This window comes from Podarcis melisellensis, assembly GCF_964234715.1.
Source record: "Podarcis melisellensis genome assembly, chromosome: Z".
In the NCBI taxonomy this organism is placed as follows: domain Eukaryota; kingdom Metazoa; phylum Chordata; class Lepidosauria; order Squamata; family Lacertidae; genus Podarcis; species Podarcis melisellensis.
Window position 1 is genome coordinate 4,315,263 of NC_138547.1, and position 21,998 is coordinate 4,337,260.

General features: G+C 45.8%; 1 protein-coding gene across 1 annotated transcript; it reads right to left on the minus strand.

The window, feature by feature from the left end:
- Positions 1-398: 398 nt before the first annotated feature.
- Positions 399-19,670, minus strand: PIP5KL1 (phosphatidylinositol-4-phosphate 5-kinase like 1). Its single transcript, XM_081896511.1, has 10 exons — positions 19,559-19,670; positions 16,136-16,336; positions 12,980-13,030; positions 11,831-11,985; positions 9,007-9,131; positions 8,858-8,892; positions 6,690-6,745; positions 4,657-4,769; positions 2,905-3,064; positions 399-1,390 (listed from the first exon to the last, which is right to left on the minus strand). The coding sequence occupies exons 1-10, from the start codon at positions 19,574-19,576 to the stop codon at positions 814-816; spliced, it is 1,491 nt and encodes a 496-aa protein (XP_081752637.1). The 5' UTR covers positions 19,577-19,670; the 3' UTR covers positions 399-813.
- Between the last annotated feature and the right edge of the window lie 2,328 nt (positions 19,671-21,998).

The window sequence follows — 21,998 nt, forward strand, 5'->3', positions numbered from 1 at the left end:
TGCCTCATTTCCAAAAAGAAACATGAGCCCTGGGTGAGCACCAAGAACCCCTGGAATTTTGCACTGCTCACAGATTGGGGTGTTGTGAGGGGGGGGGGGAGGTTGATTCTTCCCTTATTAAGAACTCTCCTGGGAATTCTTTTTGGTATTGGTTTTTTTTATGAGATGCTTTATTCCGTATTACTGAAAGTGTTTCCCAAAAAATATTCCCAATTTTAATGAATATCAGTGCAACTTTCTTGTCAGCTTCTTGAAGGGAAAATCGTTTGCCATCAGTGGGTTGCTGTCGCTGCATGTCTGATGTCTCTTCTCCCCTCACCTTTAACTCCACCTGGCCTCCTTAATGCCTCTGTATAACTATGCTCAATAACAAGCTGGGATGCAGAAACACACACAAACACTTTTGTAGATTCCTGTATTGTCACCACCCTCATATCCAGGATGCAGCAATGATGTTTACAGTGTCCAGGATTCAGATCTAAATCCCAGCAGTTGCAGTGTCTCAGCTTTTCAAGACACACATCTCCCCACCCTCACAAAAATACACACCACTCCTGCAGAAAAACCTGTTCCCTTCTGGCCCTGTGACCCAGCCACCAGGATACAGGGGAATTTTAGTTTCCTGCAGATGTTGTTCCCATCCCTGGACACCAAAAAGTTTCCACAACGACCTCCAACTCCCTGGAGCAATCACTTGAAAGCTTGTTCTTGTGTACTTGTTGTTTTTTCTGCAAGGCATGTAGGGGACAAGACTCTGGGGACAGTCTGGGGATGTTTCCCTCAGCCCTCCTGCAACTGCCCCCCTCCCTGCGTTCATGCGGTATGGTCTTGCACCCATTTGCAAAGCCTCCTAGCATAATAGACGGGGCCAACTGTGGAGAAACTTTTATCCCGGAACCGAAGGGTCTTCCAGAAATGCTCCATCTTCTTGCGGAAGTTGTAGACTGTGAACAGGTCAACAATACCTATGTAATAGCGATAGTCAGGACCATCGATCACGTGCAAGGCATTCCGCGTGTTGGGAAGGAGCCGCCTGTTCTGGGCCAGGTGGAAGAGTGACTCCGCCAGATGGCTGAAGGTTTGGGGATGCCCACCCTCCTCTGTTCCAACAGGACACTGGGTGGTCGGGTCGAAGTTGATCCCATGGAGCACGTAAGGAGCCAAGACTTCCTGCATGAAGGTCTCGCTTCCCCTAGAAGAGTCTGCCTCCTTGTCTGTGTTTGCTTTCTTCTTCAGGTACAGCGCCAGCATGTTCTGGATGGTGTACCTGCTTTCAGGAGAGAGCTTGTAGAACTGGTCCACACTAGAAGAATAGCCATGAGACGTGTGAGACTCCTGCAAGGCGTTCCCAAAGTTCTGGTTCTGGTGATCACTGTTAGTGTCAATCGACCTGTCAGGGGAACATAAGTGCATTTGAAGAGCCTTGCTGGGTCAGGCCAAGGCCCATTCAGTCCAACATCCTGTTTGTATAGTGGTTCCTTTCAGATGCCCTTTTTTTGTCGATTCATGACAGTTATATGCAATACTGTATTCAGTACTGTTTGTGCCTGCAAAGCTTTCAAGGCAGACATACGCCTACATTTCCAACCAGTCCCCTCTAACTTCAGCTGAAACCAGGTAACTTTTTAATACCACAAGTGTTATTTAGTGGTGGACCATGGTGTCTCAAATTTCAGGGGAGCCCTGTACGATGCCAAAATTCAGTGCCCCCACGCCTCTTGACGTCCATTAAACATCATAGTTGTGGTGTCCCCTGTGGGGCCCGCAAGGCTTCGTGCCAGTGTGGCCAAAAAGTTGCACTTCCCTAATTCTATCTAAATGTTATGGGGAGTTCTCCCACTTAAGTTGCACTTAGGAGCTCAAGAGAGCCCCTCTGGCCAAAAATAATATAGTAGCACAGGGGAAGCATCGCAGAACAACTTAGAAAGCAAAATGACATGTGGATGGTCCACCACAATTGCAAGATTATTGCATCAGTGACCTGCAAAAATGTCTGCAATAAGTCACTGCCTGCAGTAATAGTGTCCTGCTATGCCTTTCACACATGGAGCAACTGGGAAGAGCTTTTGGGGGCCATCCATAAATAAGATAGTATAGAATAAATACCGGTAATTCATATTTATTATAGTATACTGCATATGTTCTCCTCCACACATACAGGAGGACATGCAAACTTGTATGCAGGGGTATAAAAGTTTGTAAATTAAAAGAAAATGTTTTATTTTTGAAAAAAATCTCAAGTTCTTGCAGAGGGAGCAGGTAGCCAGAACAGAGGGCCTTGTAAGTGAAAAAAATTCTTCCCCTCTTTGACCGTGTATTGGTTGAAAGGTGTGCAGCTGAGACTGTAACAAAGGAGGCATTGTGAGTCTACAAGCCACTGTTATGGCAATTGGAACAGGCTCTAAAGGCAAGGAGGGAGATACTCATCCAGTTAGTTTAAAAGTTGGTGAGAAGTTTTGGCTACTGGAGAATGATGGAGAAACAGTTTGACTGGATGACAAGGACTGTTTCATATTTAGAGATATTCTTGGAAAATATATGGACTGAACAGTTCATCTTGAAGCACTATCATTAAATTTTCATTATTATTATTATTATTCTGAAAAAGTGCTCAAATGGTTTTGTTCCACTACATAAATAATTTCTTTATTTTTCCAATAAATACAAACTCTCCCAAATTACCGAGCAACATTCTGACTTCAAAATTAAAAAAAATGTGTATGTGTGTGTGTGTGAGAGAGAGAGAGAAGGTGGTGTGAGAAGCACCTGGGAGCTTTCAGGGATTGTAGAAGGTTGAGTTGGCTAGTAGAGGGTAGGGAGAAAGTAAGGTCCCTGCCAGACTGGCTTCCCCTATGACAGATACCCCCCACCAACAATAACAACAACCCCACCGTAGGGCCTCACATGCTTTTGGCAATGATGTTGGCAAGTGCGTGGCTCAGGAGCCTCTCGTCCTCATGAAGGGGCTGCAAGCCCACCAGAAGGCTGTAGTCTATCACGCCCAAATCCTTCAGGAATTGTGTGTCCAGCTCAAGCTGAGTCAGCATCCAGGCACGCTGTGGACCTGCATGGATGAGAGATGGGCATATTCGGCCAGTCAGGGGTGAAGAGGTTGCAAGATCCCCTGTACTGAGCAGAAAAGCAAACTCTTTGGCCTCCGAGATCTCTCCCAACTCGGAGCAGCCCTCATTAGAGGAATTTTGTCCTGCTTTTGCTGAGCTACAACACAGGAGCGCACCCTCAGGTGGCAATAATGTGGTAACCCTGTGGAAGCATTGCAAAGCAACTGATAAAGCAGAATGATGTTTGCGTGGACAGTCCATTAGAAAGCTGCACTATTATTGCATCTATAGCATATTGCAGAATACAGCCCCCCTCCACACAAAAACATCCGTCTGGAGGGACAGTAGCTTTCATTTCAGAGATTGTGGTTTTACATGTTGCCATTTATTTAAGATTATTTACTTATTTCATAAAATTTATACGCTACCAGATTGTAAGGAACATCAAAGCCGTTTACAGAAAGCTAAATCCAAAAAATCAGGAAAAACTTACAATACATTAAATGTTGAAGAAGTGAATACCAGAATAGATTAAAACTCCCTCCAGCACATCTAAGCATCTTGTCTAATTATGGATTATTTTAGCAAGCATCTTAAAGAGTTCAATGAAGGCACATGATTGATCTCAATAGGCAGGGAGTTCCAAAGTGCAGGGGCTACCACACTGGAGCTCTTACAGGTGTGGAATGGGTACCATGTGGCATCTGTAGCAGTACCAGTTCTGTCCACTGAAGCAGCCAAGTGGGCACATGTGGGGTAAGCGATCTTGTAGGTAAACTGGTCCCAAGTGATTAAGGGTTTTGTATACTAATAGCCGCCCCTTGAACCTGGCCTGGTCACAGATCAGCAACCAGTGCAGATCTCTGAGAAGAGATGTTATATATGCTGACAAGGCCTCACTCCTATAAGCAATCGTGCTGCAGCATTCTAAAATAACTACCGGTAATTGTTCTGTGGCAACAGGCTGCAATGACAACTCTTTGGGGATGCACGGGTGCGCTACAGAATCCCGGATATTTGCACTTTCCGCCTACGACACCCGTTGTTGTTTTACACACACAGCTATTCAGTAGAATGCCTGAACAATGTGGGAGAGAACAGATTTTCAGTACTTTGGCTGGGTTTTATTTTTTGCAGAAAGTGTAGATTCCCCAGAGATTCCTTGGATCACTTGCACTGAAATGCTGCCTGTACACGAACACATATACCCCTGACCCCGCCTTTAAGGCAGAAATGGATGCCAACAAAATGGTCACCGCTGGGAGCAGAATTCTGTGCAAAGGACTTGAATTGGTTAATACACAAAGATGAGTGCACAATATTGTGGTTAGGTGCCTAAGAATGTAAGGAGCAGCAAATTTGCTGTTATCTGAGCAAAACATCTGGTTCAACATCCTGCTGATGCTGTTTTCTTGTGAAAAAATAAACATTAAGCAGTTAATTTATTTATAAATAAATAAACAGCGAAATAACACACACCCCTGGACTGTCTCCCCTGCTTTAGCACAAAGTGTGACTTTTGTAGGGATGGACCAGGAAGGTGAGCATCTCCTTCAGGTCCTGCACAGGTGGGGTAGGGGGTGGCAAGACCTACCAAGGCAAATGGTCTTATCAGCAAAGTTTAGATCCTTAAAAACCACAATGATTTCGCTGCCCTTCGGGGCCGGATCTGTCCAGCGGCCCACGTCACATCCTTTAATATCATACCTGCGAGGAAAAAGGAGGGCTGGTGAGTGCCAGAGAGGTGGTATTCATTCCCTCACCTGTCGTCCAAGAAGGCCTGGGGCATCCCAGCAACAACATCCCCGTGAGGTAGGTCAGACACAAGAGATGGTGACACCCAAAACCACCCCAGTGAGCTTCCTGCCTGAGCAGGGATTCGAACCTGGGCCTGCTGGATCAACACTCCCAACTTGCTTTCAGGGCTCTGTTGTTCTTTCAGCAACCCGCTTCCCTTCAGAGTAGCAGGCCAGAGAACATTTTTTTCTAGTGAGAATAGTGGCTTCCAATCTGCAGTCCGAGCAATGATAGGGTCCCTCAGAGATTTATGAAGGAGACTCAAGATTTGGTGACAATGGACAAACTTCTCTTGCCCACTGCTACACCTCCTCTCATTCACTGCCAACACACAGCTTTCGGGGGTGCACACCAGACATGTCCCGGGGTGTGTGCAGTTGGGCCCAGGTCTTGCTGAGGCCAGGTACCTGCATCTAAGCTGTGGCAGTTCACAAAACCAATAAATCCTAGCACACAGAAACCTAGCATGTTTCTAGAGGGATGGTAAGCCTTGCTTCAAAGAGCCCAGCCAGTAGACAGTATTTGATAGGGAATCAGGTCTTCCTCCACGGCACAACCCTGTGCACGTTCCTCCAGAAGTAACCCCCCCTTTATTCAACGGGGTTTACTCCCAGGGGCATAAGGAAGTCTAGCTTGTGTGTATCTGAAGAAGTGTGCATGCACACGAAAGCTCATACCAAGAACTGACTTAGTTGGTCTTTAAGGTGCTACTGGAAGGAATTTTTTTTGTTTTAGCTTGACTACTGTTATTCACTCTATGTGGGGCTGCCCTTGAAACTGTCCCACAAACTCCAGTGGACGTTTTGTGTCGCTGGCAGATGGGACTAAGAAATCTTTATCTGAGTCTGGGATTTTGTATTGTTCCTTCCTAGATCATGAGGTCCAGGCTTTTGTGGTTCCAGAAATTGCCAACTGTCTTTTATCTGTGTCTGCTCTTGTCGCTGACGGTTTCAGTGTAAAGTTTGAAAATAACATGTGTTCTTTTTCCGTGGCAGGGCTCCTCCCGGGGTCCCTGTCATGGGAGCATATTCACCCAGTGCTTCACCAATTGCACTGGCTCCCGGCGGAGTATAGGGTCAGGTTCAAGGTGCTGGTCTTGACCTTTAAAGCCCTTTGTGGCTTAGGGCCCTCGTATTTATGGAACCGCCTCTCCTGGTATGCCCCGCAGAGGACCTTAAGGTCCACGAATAACCATAGTTTAGAGGTCCCGGGCCCTAAGGAAGTCAGACTATCCTCCACCAGGGCCAGGGCCTTCTCAGTGATGGCTCCGACCTGGTGGAATGCTCTGTCCCTTGAGACTGGGGCCCTTCCGGATTTAACCTGCTTTCATCGGGCTTGTAAGACAGAGCTATTCTGCCTGGCCCTTAATTTGAATTCAGCCCGATCTTTTATTTCCCTTCTGTTCTCTCCCCCTCCCCTTTATGAAGATTACCCGCTCTGAGACCCCACAGCTAATTCTCCTCTGCCCTCCTCGCCTCCCCGCTGGCCTAAGTAGGACCACTTCAGCCAGCTAGCCCTGGTGATTATCTAATGCTTATTTCCCCTAAATTGATTTCTGAATTTTGAATTTTATTGTTATTCATGTTTTTATGCTGTATTTTATGCTGCTTTTACAATCAAGTGCTTTAAATTTGTTGTTAGCCGCCCTGAGCCCGGTTTTTGAACTGAGAGGGTGGGGTATTAATAATAATAATAATAATAATAATAATAATAATAATAATAATAATTAGCCCCAGGAGTGGAGAAAGGCCTCTATGGTCAACTCAGACCCACCCTCCACCCCCCAGCTAAAAATGGTGCCATGCCTCTCAAACCATGCAAGGAACTCACCGCTCGACAATCTTATCGTGAGGATAGAAGATACTCTGCATGATGATGAAGTATCTCTAGAGGCACAAGCAGAAAACAGCAGCAGGTCAGTCCAGGGCTAAGACCGTTCAAGCATGCAGCACTCATGGCAGTTGCAATCTCTCCCATAGGACATTTTCAGGATGCTTAAAGCTAAGATGAGACGTGGGTGGCACTGTGGGTTAAACCACAGAGCCTAGGACTTGCCAATCAGAAGGTCAGCAGTTCGAATCCCTGCGACGGGGTGAGCTCCCATTGCTCGGTCCCTGCTCCTGCCAACCTAGCAGTTCAAAAGCACATCAAAGTGCAAGTAGATAAATAGGTACCACTCTGGCAGGAAGGTAAACGGCGTTTCTGTGCGCTGCTCTGGTTCACCAGAAGCGGCTTAGTCATGCTGGCCACATGACCCAGAAGCTGTACGCTGGCTCCCTCGGCCAGTAAAGCGAGATGAGCGCCGCAACCCCAGAGTCGGCCACGACTGGACCTAATGGTCAGGGGTCACTTTACCTTTAATGCTAAGACAGAAAGATGGGTGGAAGGCAAGGGCCTTCCTCAATGGGTGGGGAAGGGAAGGACCCCTAAGATCCACCTCTTGACCCTGGCTTTTGACACTTAAGGTATATATTTTTAGGACCCACTTTACTTCTGCAATTTCAACTTGTTGTAAACTATTTTTAATATTGTGTTTCAATCATTTTAACCTGCCCTGGGATCTGAGGGTGAATTGTGGGTAAACAACAACAGCTTCTGAATGCTACTAAGCATTCTTGTTATTTTTAATAAAACACCTACAGTAGGGGGGTGGGGCTTAAGCCATGGGTGGTGGATCATATTCAGCCTGCCCCCCCCCAAAGTGGGTCCCCAAATACTCCCCAAATTTGTCATTTCTAAGAGGAAAAATGAGTTTTTAAAAAGTGTTTTTTTCTTTTGGTAATAAAAGAATTATTGACAACCCCAACTGTGATGCCAAAGTCTTTTTCGTGCCCCACAAAGCTTTCAAAATTTGTCCATTAAAAAACTATTTCTCACCCCTCATTTTCAGGGTTTGAGGCTGTAATGCTGTGATGCAAACAAGGCCCCTAAAAATGTGTTCAGTTAAAAAAAAGTATTTTTTAATTTTGTTTTTTGTATAGCACCTGAAAATCTCTGGATGACATTAAAAACACATCGAAAAAGCAAGACAGGCCCTGCAAAAAGTGAGGTGGGGACAAGAAAACAAGCAAATGTAGGTGCCTGTTCTTCCCAAGTTAGATAATAAACATAATGGCTTGTAGCCAAATAAGTTCAGAGTAGAACCATTGTAATTAACGGGCCTATGTAAGCCATGCTTGGCAGTTTCGATGGGTCTACTCTGAGCAGGGCTAGCACTGGGTACAACACCCCAGGCTTTTCAAAATAAAAATGAGGGGGCTAGGAGAGGAGGGGTGATTACATAGCCGCCGCCCCCTCTCCAGGCCTTATTTATAGATGTTTCTGTTGTGGCAATTATCTAACATTCCCTCTAACAGCAAACTCAAGTGTTTGAGTGCCAACAGGATTGTCTCCAAAACAGGGATATTGAGGAACAAGAGGGAGGTATTTGTAGCTGTGCAGAAGCTGCAACACAGATCCTCCAAGTGTCCCAGGGATGTCCCTGATTTAGAGAAGCCATCCCAGTTTCTCATGTGATCCCGGAATGTCCTGCTTTTCTGTCCATATTTTCACTGGAGAAATGTTGGAGGGTATGGAGTTATCAGACCCCTGAGCCTTCTGAAGGGAATTCTATATAGGGAAGTTTTTTAAAAATATATTTAATGTTTTATTATGTTGGAAGCTGCCCAGAGTGGCTGGGGCAACCCAATAAGATGCATGGGGTATAATAGTAAAAATATAATCATGGAATGGGATGTCCCTATTTTCATCAGAGAAATGTTGGAGTGTATGGTAACAGGGTTAGCTGAAATCAAGAGGTCAGCCATTTCTTCCACACACACCCCAAAATGCCCTGGGGGGTGAAGAGTGAACTGCCCTGTTTGAGCCCCCAGCTAGCTTATTTCAAGGCTGGAGCCCCAGCAGAAATATTCCAGCAAGGGAGCTTTGAAGCCTTGCAAGATCTCCTCGCAGGTACTGTATATTAACTACTAATAGAAATAGCTCACATAGAACCTTACCTTCTTTTCCCGAGGGACGATAATACTGTGGACACCTATTGGAAGAAAGGGAGAAGCACACATCAGGATTTGGCCTGATCACAAGAAACGTATTACTGCTGCTGACTTTTAAGGCTTGTTTTCATTCATGTGCTTCAAGCATGTCTTACCCAGGAATTTGACGAGGATGGAGTGAGGGTATCTCTCCATGTGCTCTAGATACTTGGCTAGGTTCGTGAGAAGGAATTGGATTTCTTGCTTACTCTGAGTCTTCAGGAAGAAGCGCTTATCATTGCTGTTTAAGACGGGAGGGAAGCAGGAATTCACTTATTTGTTTAAATTTATATATCACTTTCTCATGCAAGTATGCCCAAATCAGCTTTCAACAGAACAAAACTGCAAATCAATACATCATTACAACAAAGTTCAAATACGAAATAGCTGCATGGAAGGGGGTTGACCACTAGATGACCGTTGGGTTCAATGAGTTCAAAAGAACCCCCCCTGTTGAATAGTGAGAACTTCAGTACATAACACCCCCCCAAAAAAAACCCAACCCCAACAATCCAACAAATAACTCAGATTGTTTATACGAACACCATAACATTTCAAAGTCATCATATAGCAAACTATCAACCATTAAAATAGAACAATTAATGCAAAATGTAATTAACATTCCAATGTGATTGCATGTCAGTGATAATATAACCAGCAGTAACTGTATCAAATGGTAGAAAAATTAACAAAGTCCATAAATTTTTGTTCTTTTGCTTTTCTTTATTTGCAATATATATCGTTCATAAACAGTGATTAATAGATAGCATATGTAGAGAGGCTAAAAATTTAAAATGCATTCAATTTTTAGTAGAGTTAGCGCACAGCTTGGGAGCTGGCTGCATACTGAATACATGTTGCTGAATGCGATCTAGTGGTAAAACAATCACACTGAGTGTGGAAAACTTAGTTTATTATAAGAAATACATACTGGATAGTAAATAGTTTCTACTCCAGCTAACAAGCTGCAAAGGAGCAAAGCTTGCTCTCTGATCTCAGCAGAAGAGAGAAAGGAAGATGGATCCTCTATGCTTCGGAAGGGACAGGGTAGGGTCAACAACCCTAAGAGCAGCAATCTAGTAATACACTGGTACCTCAGGTTAAGAACTTAATTCGTTCTGGAGGTCCGTTCTTAACCTGAAACTGTTCTTCACCTGAAGCACCACTTTAGCTAATGGGGCCTCCTGCTGCTGCCGGGCTGCCAAGAGCGCGATTTCTGTTCTCATCCTGAAGCAAAGTTCTTGACCCGAGGTACTATTTCTGGGTTAGCGGAGTCTGTACCTGAAGTGTCTGTAACCTGAAGTGTCTGTAACCCGAGGTACCACCGTACTGTACAGTCATACCTTGGTTCTTGAACTCAGTCCGTTCCGGGAGTCTTTTCGATTCCTGAAACCCTTCGAAAACCAAAGTGGCTTCTGATTGGCTACAGGAGCTTCCTGCACTCAAGCAGAAGCCATGTTGAACATTCAGCTCCCCCCGCCCCCCCCAAATGTTTGCAAACCGGAACACTTACTTCCGGGTTTGTGGCATTCAGGAGCTGATTTGTTCGACAACTAAGCTGTTTGAGAACCAAGGTACCACTGTATAGGAAAGGCCATCACATGTTAGTTTAAACATGGGTAGGCAAACTACGGCCTGGGGGCCCAATCGCCTTCTTAATCCGGCCTGCGGGTGGTCCGGGAATCAGCGTGTTTTTACATGAGTAGAATGTGTCCTTTTATTTAAAATGCATCTCCTGGTTATTTGTGGGGCATAGTAATCCGTTCATTCCCCCTGCCCCAAATCTAGTCCGGCCCCCTGCTGGAAAAGTTTGCTGACCCCTTGTTTAGAAAGACAGTCTAGGAAGTTTGGAGGTACTGCTGTCTATCTGCTTTCTCCTTACGCAAATCCCATCCAGTATGAATGCAAATTGAGTTGCATAAGAGGCAGATCTGGGAAGCACAACTGGTTTGGTTGCACAGGGTGGGGAGTCTGGGGCACCACAAGGGATGCCGCAACTATGTCTTAGAATCTGCCAATGGCTGCATTCTAACAGCTCCAACATAAAATGCATAGGAATTCATAAATATATACAGTGGTACCTTGGGTTACAAATGCTTCTGGTTACAGACACTTCGGGTTACAGACTCTGCTAACCCGGAAGTAGTATCTCAGGTTGATAATTTTGCCCCAGGATGAAGGTTGGCAGTTCGAATCCCCACAACGGGGTGAGCTCCCGTTGCTCAGTCCCTGCTCCTGCCAACCTAACAGTTTGAAAACATGTCAAAGTGCAAGTAGATAAATAGGTACTGCTCTGGCGGGAAGGTAAATGGCGTTTCCGTGCGCTGCTCTGGTTCGCCAAAAGCGGCTTAGTCATGCTGGTCACATGACCTGGAAGCTGTACGCCGGCTCTCTCAGCCAGTAAAGCGAGATGAGCGCCGCAACCCCAGAGTCGGCCACGACTGGACCTAATGGTCAGGGGTCCCTTTACCTTTACTATTGATTTACACTATTGAATCCAGTCAGAATAATGCTAGGCTGGATGGACCGCGAGTCTGACACAGCACAAAGCAGGTTCATATGAATATATTCACATTATTCCCTGTATTTCCAATGTGCTGGGTGTGTGTGCTGATGCTTTTGTATCTAGAACAGAACCACCCATCCACAAGCAGGCTTGGGAGAATCCCAGAGTTTGCCGATGTACCAAGAAAACCTCCTTTTTTTGGGGGGGGAGCCTAAACGAGAGTGAGGGTAGTGAAGAGACCGACTCAAAGTAGTCCAGTGAGAACTGAGCATTCTCAGAGTGCATGGAAGGCTCACTGATTGTTGTGAGGAGGGGCAACCAAAAGCCAGGGAAGCAGGGCAGGGGAGATATGAACAGCAGCAGGACACGCTGCAGCTCTTTATTGCAGGTCTCACTTGTGTCTTTTCTTGCTGTGGAGAAGGTAGTTCTCTGACCTGAGGAAGAAGTCAGCCGTGCTTTTAGAGTTGCTGATGAACTGCAAGTATGAGCTGTCACAAGTCAGTGACCGTTGGTAATCGACATCCACCATGCCAAGAAATTTTCGGAACCGGGTAAAAGCTGGAGCAGCATACGTCCTCATCTCAAAGCCCTGCCGGGAAGCAGAACTGAGGTCAGTTCAGAGAAAGGGGCGACCAGAATGCTCAGGGGGCCAAAATGCTGCCCTTCTGGTGGAGAACCTTTACAGCTGAGCAAAGTCCCTGATAGGGAGGGAATGATTCAGTTCAGTTCCCATTTCAAGGCAAATGTATCTGCTTTGCACTTTTCAAAGCAATATATGGGAACTGGAACACAGCAGGCCTTCAAAATGTGTACTCATCCAAATCACCCATTGCTAAGTTCTCCAGCCAAGTAACGTGTGAAAAAATGCACACAAAGATAAAGTGTGCTTAAAATGCACATATTAGTGATAATAGACACAACGTACATTATATTAGGAGGAAATTGCTTAGCATAAAATGTTTTTATTAGGGGAAATTACATACATAGACACACATGTGCTCACTTCAGTCTACTTCAGCCTCTGGAACTGGCAGTGTTACATAATGCTCATTCAGCATTTGTAAGAAATCTATCTTTTAGTCTAGCAGCACCCACACTTTGGAACTCCCTGCCTATTGACTTCAGGCAGACACCTTCGCTGTACTCCTTTTGGTGCCTTCTAAATATATTCTTGCTTACCCAGATATGTATAATGCTGACATGTGTTTCAATTTGTGTTTACCAAATTGTGCTTACTGCTGATTTTTAATGTTATAAATAGCTTTCTAAAACTGTTTTTACTGCTAATTTCATTCTTTTTGTAAACTGCTCTGAGGTGTTTTGTTTTTTTAAATTTGTATTCCTCCCTATACCCGGAGATCTCAGGGCGGTTTCACAACAAACGTTATGAAATAGTAAATAAATAAGGAGAAATATGTGCTCAGATATTGCTGAATTTTCGTGTGAAGAACTGAACCTAATGCTGGAAAAAGGAGAAGTGGAGAGAATCTGGAATGTTGTACAGATCTGCCCAGCCCCCCCCAAACTTGTGCTTGGGAGGTTTCCTTTGGTGACCCCACCCCCACCCTTCAAAGGATGCCTACCTCGTGCATCTGCCTGAGGACGGCCTTAAACTGATCCTCCCTCAGGACGTCCTGCAGAGAGAAAGAGAGTCAGAACACCCACCCTTTCCCCCTTCTTGTCCTCAGAATTTCCCAGCAAATTCCTCAGAATTTTTGATGGACTATATGGAACTGGCGGAGATGACTGGCAGAATCCGAGACCAAGGTGAAGAGTTGGTGGAAGAAGATTGGGGAAAATTTAAAGTTTATCTACAGAAACATTGTTAAATTCAGGAATGTTAGAAGGATGTTGGAATGAAGTAACGTGGTATTAGCAGAAATGATACAAAAGATTAGGTAAAAATTGATTTTTTAACTGTTGAAAGACGAGAATGTAAAATTATACTATATTAGGATAAACTATTAGGATAAAAACCAAGCTGGAAAGGATTTGCTGGAATATTTAATTGAACTAGAATACAAAAAAGGGAGGTGTGAGGAGGTCAGGGAAATAAGTAAATGAAAGATAAGACATGGAAAGAAGGAAATGTTTTTAATTGTTTTTATTTTTCTGTATTTTATATTCTTTGGTTTTTTGTTTTTTTCTCATTTTTTCTTTCTCACTTCTGTAACTTTTTCGAAACTTTCATAAATATTATTATAAAAAAAGAACAGAATTTCCCAGCAAATTCCTCACATGCTTGTCACCAATAAAATACACCTCTTTACATGTAATAAAAACTTGAATCTCTCAGTCATTTCTCAAATGCTGAGGCTGCTGAACAGCCTCTTGCACTGGGTTGTTGTTTAGGGGGTAATTGCATGCGGTGTTGTTGCTGTTAATTTTATGTGTCTCTATTTTGGATCTTATGATTCATATGTCAGTGGCTCTCAGAAGATGTGGTGCACCACAATGGTGTGGCAGTAGAGGGTGGCAAGGGTGGTGGAGAGGTTCAAGGCCAAGTGTGTGCTCAGAGGAAACTCCCATCATCCCTGGCCATTGACCATGCTTCCTGGTCAGTGACAGGGAAGCTTTATTCAATTCAAGGGCCTCATTGCTTTCTGAGCAACCCACATGCCAGTGGGTAGGTGAGTGGGGCTGGGGCAAAACTGGGCAAAGCAAAAATGTCAATACTACCTCTGGACCATGCAATGTTTGCTCACCATTCTTTGTGCGAAGGTGCAGTAGGCCAGTTTCTACATCCACACTCACACACCCTTCCCCATCCTCTATCTAGGCAAGAAAGAGCCATGATCAAGGATGCATCCCAGTGAGGCAGGAAGACTCCATGAATGTGTAAAGCAAAGGCAGCAAAGAGTGTGACTTGGGGAAGAGGGGTGTGGCCTCAGGATAGTTAAACCTGGGGGAGACATTTAGGCCTCAGGCCTCAGAGCTTTCCCACACATGTTATCTCCCGCTTGGACTACAGCAATGTGCTCTACATGGGGCTACCTTTGAAGGTGACTCGGAAACTGCAATTAATCCAGAATGCGGCAGCTAGACTGGTGACTGGGAGTGGCTGCCGAGACCATATAACACTGGTCCTTAAAGACCTACATTGGCTCCCAGTACGTTTCCGGGCACAACTCAAAGTGTTGGTGCTGACCTTTAAAGCCCTAAACGGCCTCGGTCCAGTATACCTGAAGGGGCGTCTCCACCTCCATCGTTCAGCCTGAACACTGAGGTCCAGTGCCGAGGGCCTTATGGTGGTTCCCTCACTACGAGAAGTGAGGTTACAGGGAACCAGGCAGAGGGCCTTCTCAGTAGTAGTGCCTGCCCTGTGGAACGCCCTGTCATCAGATGTCAAGGAAATAAACAACTACCTGACCTTTAGAAAACATCTGAAGGAAGCCCTTTTTAGGGAAGTTTTTAATGTTTGATGTTTTATTGTATTTTTAATAATTTGTTGGAAGCCACCTAGAGTGGCAGGGGAAACCCATCCAGATGGGTGGGATATAAATAGTAGTAGTAGTAGTAGTAGTAGTAGTAGTAGTAACTCCCACCATCTTTGTAACTGTAACTCAATTGGCCAGGGCCAATGGACCTTGGGAATGCAACAACACCTGAGGGGACACAGCTTCTTCATCCCTGATGTGGGTCTCTCTGCCCTCTTCTTCCTCATAGCGTGGGTTGCCAGCACCTGGGTCAGGACAAGTGTTGTCCCCTCCCCTCCCCCCATGGACTGGGCAGCTGGAGTGGAGGTGTGCACCTGAGGGGAGAGGCTTTCTCCCTCCTTGGTGAGTGGCGCCGCCACCCTCCTCCTCCATCCCTCTCAGCCAGGCCAAGCAGCAGGTGGGTGGTGGTAGGAGAGCTGAGGGCTGTTGTCCTCACGCACTCTGCTGTTGCACACCAACCATGGCCTCCCACCGCTCCACACACAAGGACCCCAACTCAGCCTCTGCCGTAGCCTCCTCCTCGCCCGTGATGGAAGCAGAGGACTCCTCTGTGGACTGGGTCTCAACCACTGCTTCCACTCGTGCCTTGTGCTCCCCTGGCCCCGCCACCTCCATCCTCGACACCTCGCAGGCTGGGTGAGAGAGCCCTCACCTCTTGGCCAGCCCAGGAACCGTGTGCGTGGGGGCATCTGAGGAGGACCAGGAAGCACACTGCTCCAACCCGGGCATGGCTTCCCTCCCTGAGTCTCCAGAAGGCAGCAGTAGCTCAGCAGAGAGCCTGTCATGGGAGCACCTAGTTCACAGGTAGGCAACCTAAGGCCTGTGGGCTAGATGCGGCCCAATCACCTTCTCAATCCAGCCCATGGACGGTCCAGGAATCACAGTGTTTTTCCATTAGTAGAATGTCTCCTTTTATTTAAAATGCATTTCTGGGTTATTTGTGGGACATAGGAATTCGATCATATTTGTTTCTTTTTTAAAAAAACCCACCACATGGTCTGAGGGACTGTGGACTGGCCCAAGGCTGAAAAAGGTTGCTGACCCCTGACTAGTTGAATCCCTCTCAGAATTCTGCACCTGGTCCCCTCCCCACACACTCTGCTACTGCCTCCTCTTAATCTTCTACACCTGGCTCCAGATGGTCAACCTTGGGGTTCAAGGGGGAAGAGGGAGGAAAAGTTGATCGCCCAAACACAAAGTCGGCCCATCCCTGTGCCCAGAAGGCTCCTGTTTCACAGTTGCCAAGGAGGCAACAAAGGTGGGAGTAGAACCTGCCCCCCACATCCTGCAGCCCAAACTCACTGTGGTTACTGGGTTATGGATAGCATGATTGACAGACGCCCTGAGCCCCTTCTTTATCATACTGGTGAACTGATAGAGCGGGTGATCCTCGTTGATTTCAAAGAAGCCCAAAAGGTTCCACTGCTGGCGGATTCTCCAGAGGATCCGGTACAGAAATGGGTTAAACCTCCGACTTCTACCTTTAGGTAGGATCTCGCAGTGCTAAAAGGGAAGGAAAGAAGGAAGGAAGGAAGGAAGGAAGGAAGGAAGGAAGGAAGGAAGGAAGGAAGGAAGGAAGGAAGGAAGGAAGGAAGGAAGGAGGGAGGGAGGGAGGGAGGGAGGGAGGGAGGGAGGGAGGGAAGGGGTCAGCAGTGGGTGGGGAGAGGCACAGAGGATGGAATCAGAATAAGTTGCACTCAGAGCAAACCCAGCAAAATCAATGTGGTGCCTTAGTTCTCATACTTAATCTGTTCTGGAAGTCAGTTCCAAAACCAAAGCGTTCCAAAACCAGGGCGTGGTTTCCCAGAAAGTAATGCAAAATGGATTAATCCTGAAGGGTCACCAACTTTTTAGTGTGAATTTCTACCAGTATATGTATTTTTGTAAGCAATTTTGTGTTTCACATAGTTTCAGAAAGTGCACGGTTTAAATGCAAACTGAATCAGATTTCTCCCCCACTGCTGATATTCACTGGGTGATGTCTGACAGAGTGAGGCTGAATGTTGCTCAGTGCTTGGAGAAAAGGGCTGGAGATACGTTTCTATCAAATGACCCAGGTCCAGAATCTGTTACAGCTGCTGTAGCAGGTGATCGTATTGATGTATACATTGCCAGGTAGCCTACATGTGAAGAGGTGCAAAAAAAAGTGTGTGTGAAAGGATATTGTTAGGATAATCTGCTCACAGTATGTGTCAAGAATGTTTGTGCAGGAAAAGAATGCAGCCTTGGACCAGTTTTGTAGAAGGTAGACACTGAATTATTCCTGCTGAATCAGGCAACCAGCTGTGATAATGCAGGCGTGCTTTTCCTCTGAGAATGTGAATTTATATGCATGTGTACAGAAGAATACCTAGATTCCCTTGCGCCATTGGCAAGGCAATTTAACAGTGCCCCCCCCCCAGTCCCTTACACCCTTGGCAATCGCTGGCTCTTTCTGTACAATTTTTGCATCCCTTGGGTCTGTGCGTTGGTGGAGGGCAACCTAGCCAATCTCTAGTTATGCCCCTGCATGTGTAAAACTAAGGTGGGGTTTTGCCCTTATATAAGTGTGTATATAAGAGTATAAAGAGGGCTGTGGACTCTGCTTTTGTGAGTTCCTCAGTGGCCGCTCTTGTTCTGAACAAACTAAAGCTGCCTTAAACATCATAAATTGAAGAAGATCCACTACAGCTTTCTCCAATCTATGGATCTCCAAACGTTATTTTTCTGGGGCTTGAAGGGTATATAAGGTAAGAATAAATTCCTTGGCAATATCTGATTCACCACATCACGACTGAGTTCATGGCTTGCCACTTATCTGATTTTTTGGTAAGACTCTTGGCCAGGAATTTCTGCTGCAAATGTTGTTGAATGGATTCCAAATTATAGTCCCAAAATGTAACATCCTTTGCTAATGTTATTGTACCAATGAATTTATTCAGTTAACTATATATATATATATATATATGTATGTATGTATATATATATATACATACATATACATATATATATATATATATATATATATATATATATATATATATACACACATACATATATACACACACACACACACACACACACACATACACACACACACACACACACACACACACACACACACACACGGTAGAAGAGATTAAGCATGTCAAGGTGTCTGGATCAGCTTCCCTAAACAAAAATGTTTTAAGCAGGTGCTGAAAAGTATATAGCGAAAGAACCTGTCAGGCGTCAACAAGCAGAGAGTTCCGAAGTGCAGCTGTTGCTACATTACAAGGTCTTTTTACTCACAAGCGCAGAGTGAGTCTTCTGGGGCACCTGTAAGTGCCAGCTCTGTAGATCAATGCAGAATTCTATTGTTTGTCTGGATTTTATCCCAGATTCAGTCCTCAGAAGGACTAAATGCAAGACCAATCACTGGAAATGTAAGGAAGCAACAGTGGCCTAGAAAATTGTGGACAATCTTTATCAGTGGATAGCATACCATATGTCTTGAAATGCATTTGCACTTGCTCATGAAATATATGAATTCATTTTTCATTTAAAAAACAAAAACCTCTCAGTTGCGAAATTGTGAACAGGGTGAATGGTTAAACCCCATTAAAAAGGGAAATATTCTGCCAATTGTTGTAAATGGATTTATCTCACAGAAAAGTGGCTCTTATAGGAAATGCCTGGGTTGGCTCCAGTGTTAGTTCAACTCGGGCACATTAAAAATAGCCGCCATGACTAACTTAGCCCCACAGTATTTTATTTCAGTGGGTCCTGTGTACATCCCTTAGTTTTAGCTTCTGTGTATCTTGATATCAGTATAAAATACATTTGTTTGCTTGTTTGAAACCGGGACATACCTGGAGGGTACCAGATTGGGAAGAGCACCGCACCCCAAAGTCACCTTCAACTGGACTTAACTGTCCAGGGGTCCTTTCTCTTTACCAGTGCCATCAGAGAAATACCATATGCACATGGCATTGCCGTGAGGTCTCATGCCAAGGTAGGGGACGGGAAGCTTTAGGGAACACACTGTCCCTTATCTGGGAGTAAAGCTCCATTGCGATCGGTGGGACTTTCTTCTGAGTAAACATGCAGAATTGTCTGGGAGCCCTTTAAAAGGACCTGGCAGTGCGTTCCACTGAGATGTAAGAAACGTGAATTAAGAGAGTGTTAGGGGACCCCGAGGGCTGCATTTGCTTCTGGGCAACATTCTGAGGGCCACATGACAGTGGTGGGTGGGGGCAAAGGCAAAAAATGGGCGGGGCACTGAATGTAAATATTCCTTTTGTACAATAGGCTTGTTTCTACACCCACACCCCTCTATTCAGGCAACTGAGAGGCATGTTCAGAGTTCAAGGACACATTCTAGCCAGGCAAAAACACTTGGGCTGCACTGTAGGCTCAGTGAGGGGTGTGCGCGTGAGAGAGAGTTCTAAGGGCTGGGCAGAGAGGTGTGGAGGGCGACACTTGACCACTGGGCCTGAGGTTCTGTATTAAAGGATTTGTGGATTCTGCACAATCACCAGGAAATGAGCCCACCAATGATGTGGACTGACTCCCACAAGCCTTTCATTTTGTCCAAAACAAGGGGATGTGAATACGAGTCCATTATTGGGATGGTTTATGGTGTGGAACAGTCTAGCCTTCCAAATGCTCCCAGTAAGTGTCAACTTTGTGAGCTGGAGCAAGGGGTATGAGGAAGGATCACAGACATGGTTTTTGTGAGCAAGTGGGGGAAAGTTTCCTACATACCTGACTTTTGGAACTCATGATAAACGGACGGGTCGCACAGTCACTTCTGAGAGAAACAAGCTGGTGACGACCAGGTGGATTCTAATCTCCCTAGAAACCACGGAACCACTTGGAGGTTCCTTTCCAAGATGGCAGTCTTGTGGCCTTTCAGAGGGCCACATTGGGAGTTCCATTGCATGAGGAGATGAAATTGGATCGGGTTCTTGGGCCAAATGACAGAGGAGGCTGGTCCATACAGGTGAGTGTGGCACTGCCTCCACCAACCACACTCTGCCCTCAGCCAGCCGTCTGTCCATCATGGGCACCAACATATCCTCCAACATTCCACAGATTAAAATAGGGACATTTCTCTCACACACACACCCAATCGCTCCCTCACCCATATTTCATCCCACCCACACTGAGCATTTCCTATCAGAAGGAGGGCAAGTGCCACCGCCACTACTCCTATGGGACACAGAACACTTGCCCTCCAAAGTCTTGAAGAAGAAGAGGAGGAGGAGGAGGAGGAGGAATTTGGATTTGATATCCCGCTTTATCACTACCCGAAGGGGTCTCAAAGTGGCTAACATTCTCCTTTCCCTTCCTCCCCCACAACAAACACTCTGTGAGGTGAGTGGGGCTGAGAGACTTCAGAGAAGTGTGACTGGTCCAAGGTCATCCAGCAGCTGCATGTGGAGGAGCGGGGAAGCGAACCCGGTTCACCAGATTACGAGTCCACTGCTCTGAACCACTACACCACACTGGAGAAAACCCGTTAATAGAGATTTTATTTTTTGGTAGATTTACAAAAAAGAACACACACCCCAATAAATAGATTTTACAAAGGGGCAAGATCAGATCCACAAAGCATTTTTTAATACTTTTTAAAAAATCAAAACTCCTTGCACTCTGCTCCCCCTTTCTCCCCGCCCAGGGCGGTCCTGCCCTCTGCCTGCCCCTCAGAGCTGGTGTGTCACACAGGGCAGGGCCTTAGCGGCAGCAGCCCCTTCTCCTCCTCACCTGCTCTCTAGCAGTCACTGTGAACTGCCCACAGGAGAGGAGGAGGGAGGAGAATGGCTGCAGCAGCAGCAGCAGCCATGGAGTGGTAACGTGATGCTGCTTTGCAGCCACCACTACCGCTGCTGCCACTTAATAATAATAATAATAATAATAATAATAATAATAATAATAATTTATTATTATTATTTATATCCCACCCTCCCCGGCCAGAGCCTGGCTCAGGGTGGCTAACATCAATAAAATCACAGTAAAAACATAATGGGGGGAAAGAGAGGGGGGGACAACCAATTTAAAATACAGGTTAAAATGCAATTTAAAATGCAGCCTCATTTTAAAGTTGCCAATAAATCAAGACCATAAGGGGAGAGAAACATAAGGGTCAGACCGAGTCCAAACCAAAGGCCAGGTGGAACAGCTCTGTCTTGCAAGCCCTGTGGAAAATGTCAAGTCCTACAGGACCCTAGTCTCTTGTGACAGAGCGTACCACCAAGTCGGGGCCAGTGCTGGAAAGGCCCTGGCCCTAGTTGAAATCAATCTAACCTCCTTGAGGCTCGGGACCTCCAAAGTGTTGTTATTTGTGGACCTTAAGGACATGTGCCACCTCCTCCTCCTTGAGCTTGTTCGCAGCAGCACTGGCAGGGGAAATAGGGACATTCTGGCATCAAATCAGAAGCCAGAATGACTTTCGTCATTCTGGGACCGTCCCTGGGAAATTGGGACACTTGGGAGGGTATGCACTGATGGTCTCCAGGCCTTCTAGTGGTACCAGGTTGGGAGCACCCCAGATTTCAAACCTGATACCTAGGGGTGGCCCCTGGTGATATCAAGGGAGAGGCCACCGATTATGTCACAGCCCTGGAGGCAGAGGTTAACTGGGAGAGGGGAGGGGAGAAGGGCAGGTCCCCATAATGTTCATGCTATTGTCTGCCACCAGCTCTTGCCCACTTGGAGATTCAAACCCACCTGCCATGTGAAGGGAGCCAGGGAAACCTGGATACTTCAGGTCATACCAGGAAGCCTGGCAAACTTGGGGCCTTCCGCACTGCAGTTCCAATAGGTACCAACCACTGCTGCCAATTTACTATGCTGCCTTAGCCTTTGCACCAGGAGTAGGCAACCTGTGTGTGTCTACACATGTCTGACCATCATCCATGGAAGCCCTCCTCCATCTGGAATATTCTTAAGATTCCTGTATTTCAGTCAAGTGCATATCAGGGCTTTAGGATGGCACAATCAGAGTGAATTAAACCACTCTGTTGGCCTAGCACAATACATCCACTTTAAAAAAAGAATCTGACTTTTTGCAGCTAAGAAACTGATGGGAAATGCATTGAGAAGTGTGGAACAAATAATGGGAAGACATGTAAACACCCTGCAATCAGTTAATAGAGGATGAATCCTCCATGTCATATAACTGCCCAGTAAACGAATAAAAATT

Excerpts from the sequence above, each read along its gene's own strand:
- PIP5KL1 (XM_081896511.1), bottom strand. Across the intron at positions 9,132-11,830 it reads ACGGCTGACTTCTTCCTCAG|CAATGATAAGCGCTTCTTCC; the intron begins GTCAGAGAACTA and ends CGTCTTAAACAG. Across the intron at positions 3,065-4,656 it reads TGATAAGACCATTTGCCTTG|GTCCACAGCGTGCCTGGATG; the intron begins GTAGGTCTTGCC and ends TCATCCATGCAG.